Here is a 3,208-nt window from a genome sequence, read left to right as displayed (position 1 = left end):
CTCCCTCCTCTGTGAGGGCAGATCTGCACGTTCCCCCCCCCCAATAGCTAGCAATCCAAAACAGTCTAGTAGAGCCTGAACGGTGGGTGTTTCCTTCTGACACACTTCCGGTGATGTCAGGGGGTGTGGCGTATGCAAACAGGTTATGCTGATGAGTTATGCTAATGAGCTCCTGCACCTCTTTTTCTACGAAATGACCCCTGGTTAGAACATCGGCTGGATTCTTCTGGATACTGTGCAACCCACCCACCGAAGCAGCCGACGGGTCCCGTCTGGAACCGCCAGGTGGTGAACGTGCCGGGTCTTCATCCTGATTCTGGCCTTACCCGTCGGTCTCCTCTGAGTGCCCATCCTCGTCGGGGTCTCTGCCCGTCCTCCGATCTCCCTGCCTGCTTTCCCGGCCCTGCTTCTGCCTCCTGCACGATGCGTCACGGTTTGCCCCTCTGAGGTCCCACCCCATCTCACTGGGACTTGTATCTCCGCCCTCCCACTTTCTGAGCTGCCCGTGCCCCGGTACTGGCTGGGGTGCTAAGGGCCGGGGTGCAAACCTGCCAGGCAACGGAGAAACAAAAGCAGCCTGTACTTTTTTTAAAAAAATCACCACTTTCAGCACGAGGAGCAAAGAAGAATGCTGCTCGACATCTCCCTCTGTGCAGAAGGAAGGACGATTTACTGCTCCCATGGCAAGGCATTCACGTCCAGCCGCCAGCAGCGAGGGCGACACAGAGACCGCTGTGCCAATTAATCAGTAGCCGCAGGTGTCTCTCCTGGGCTGCAGGTGGCAGTGCTGAGTCAGCCCGAGGGCAGCGTGACATCGGGCCTCCAAAGCGTGCCGGCACTTGAGCAAGCGGGAATCCAACAGGCGTCTACCTGTTTTGAGAGCGGCGTGGGTGGTTTGAGGTTTGAAAATCTATCGCCTCAGGGCAATGGTAGCTAAAGCCCGTGCGGAAGAGCCTGTGGCATTCTGGGGCGTTGAGGGAAGCAATCACACTCTGTCCCTTTACAGTGGGATGTCTGTGCCTAGACATGACCCCTGTTGTTGTTGGGGGGGGCTGGCTGAGTGGAATCACAGGACAGAGGAGGACGTCTACTGATGCTGGAGATGCCCTACTCTCGTGGAGAAACAGTGGCATCCCCATAAACCTCCACAGAGAAAGGACAGCGCCGCGTAGAGGGCAGTTCCCGGCAGCCACACTGGGTCGGCTGAACCAAGCAAACAGCCTTCTGGATGCCCAGGACGGAACTGATCCAGGTGGTGAGGACAAGACTAGGGACTAGGCAGGAAGGTGCACTCCTAGCTGCGTTCTCTCCTGGCAGCCTGCTCCTTTCCCTGGCTATACGCTTCGGAGGTAGCCCTGCACCCATAGAGAGTGGTGGCGGGGACCGTGTCCGGATGGCAGAAGGCTGCAAACACTGTAAGAGGTCCCACACCCCAAGGTGAGAAGGGGGTGTGTGGGGCTCGAGGACTCACTACCAGGCATCATTCCACATGTTTCCTTGTTGCTTATAGGTAAGGGTGCAAGGAGGACAAGAGGAGGGGCTTGGGGAGAGCCAGTTTGGTGTAGTGGTTAAGTGCGCGGACTCTAATCTGGGAGACCCGGGTTTGATTCCCCACTCCTCCACTTGCACCTGGCTGGATGACCTTGGGCAAGCCGTAGCTCTGACAAGAGCTGTCCTTGAAAAAGAGCAGTTTCTGTCAAGAGTTCTCTCAGGCCCGCCTACCTCACAGGGTGTCTGTTGTGGGGAGGGGAAGGGAAAGGAGTTTGTAAGCCGCTCTGAGACTCCTTCAGGTAGTGAAGGGCGGGGCATAAATCCAATCTCTTCTTCTTCTTTTACCTCACAGGGTGTCTGTTTGTGGGGAGGGGAAGGGAGAGGAGTTTGTAAGCCGCTCTGAGACTCCTTCAGGTAGTGAAGGGCGGGGCATAAATCCAATCTCTTCTTCTTCTTCTTTTACCTCACAGAGTGTCTGTTTGTGGGGAGGGGAAGGGAGAGGAGTTTGTAAGCCGCTCTGAGACTCCTTCGGGTAGTGAAAGGCAGGGTATAAATCCAATCTCCTCTCTTTCTCTTCCTCCTCCGTGAGTCTGTGGGTGTGTGAGCGGCAGGGCTGAATGGGCAGGGGGACCACGGAGAAAGGGGGAGAGCAGTGGAGGGGAGTGAGAGGAACAGGAGAAGGGAAGGATTCAGCAACGTGAGCGGTAGAGCTCACCAGACGATCTACTTCAGAGAGCTGTTGAGGGGAAGGGAGAGGAGTTTGTAAGCCGCTCTGAGACTCCTTCGGGAAGTGAAAGGCAGGGAATAAATCCAATCTCCTCTCTTTCTCTTCCTCCTCCATGAGTCTGTGGGTGTGTGAGTGGCAGGGGGACCACGGAGAAAGGGGGAGTGCAGTGGAGGGGAGTGAGAGGAACCGAAGGTCACACCAGCAGCTGCATGTGGAGGAGCGGGGAATCAAACCCGGTTCTCCCAGATTAGAGTCATTGTGACAGAAAAACACAAAGGCAAAAACTGGAGACCAACTGTGACGGACGGGAGTTCCCTTCCTCTTCAAAGGAAGCATTAATATTCTTGGGAAAGCAAATCCTACCCTTTGCTCTTCTCTCTGCACGGCCCATGACACCCTGCCACAGTAGGGAGGGAGGGTGGGCCTGCTCTACCCATAATGCCCCAGTGCACTCAGAAGCTAGCCAATTGGGTTGTAAGCTGAGCTAAGGAATTCCTAGCCCAGAAGCCAACCATCTGCGAGTCCCCCGCAGGCTTTGCTGTCACTCTTCCGAACGCGCCTCCAGGGCGGAAAAGTGCTGGCCATTCCGAAAGGATATCTGTACTGCAGCTTCTTGATGAGTTCTTCGGGGGAGATGAAGGTTCGGTAAGTTGTCAAGAAGGCTTCGCAGTACAGCACCAAATCTAGGCGGGGAGGAGAAAAGAACAAAGGCCTGTCAGTCAACTGGGTCTTTCAAGTGGAAGCTCCGGAGACAAAGCCAGCGTCTTAGGAAAAGATGCCGCTAAAGCCCGAATGTTTTCCAACAGCCCTCCCTCACGCATTTAAGAACACGTTCTGTTTCCATTTTTATACGCTCTGCTTATTTTCTATGGTTCTTCCCGTCGGCAGACAAGACTCCCGCAGAAATCTTTTGTCCATTTGAAGTCTACTGTTGGCTTGAAGGCAGCTGGCACCAAAGAGGTTTGGCATCCACCACGGGAGGGGGACTGA

The 3,208-nt window shown here is 55.2% G+C and overlaps 1 protein-coding gene across 1 annotated transcript in view; it reads right to left on the bottom strand.

The window, feature by feature from the left end:
- LOC107125869 (rap guanine nucleotide exchange factor 1) overlaps positions 1-2,901 on the bottom strand; it is a gene marked incomplete at its 5' end in the record, with an annotated part of 24,671 nt that extends 21,770 nt beyond the window's left edge. The window contains one exon of the mRNA XM_015429333.1: positions 2,817-2,901. Coding sequence (XP_015284819.1) covers positions 2,817-2,901 — 85 coding nt within the window. The remainder of the gene's footprint in view (positions 1-2,816) is intronic.
- Between the last annotated feature and the right edge of the window lie 307 nt (positions 2,902-3,208).

This window comes from Gekko japonicus, unplaced genomic scaffold (genome assembly GCF_001447785.1).
Source record: "Gekko japonicus isolate JY-2015 unplaced genomic scaffold, Gekko_japonicus_V1.1 scaffold5764, whole genome shotgun sequence".
NCBI lineage: Eukaryota > Metazoa > Chordata > Lepidosauria > Squamata > Gekkonidae > Gekko > Gekko japonicus.
This window is presented reverse-complemented; position numbering and strand designations above follow the sequence as displayed.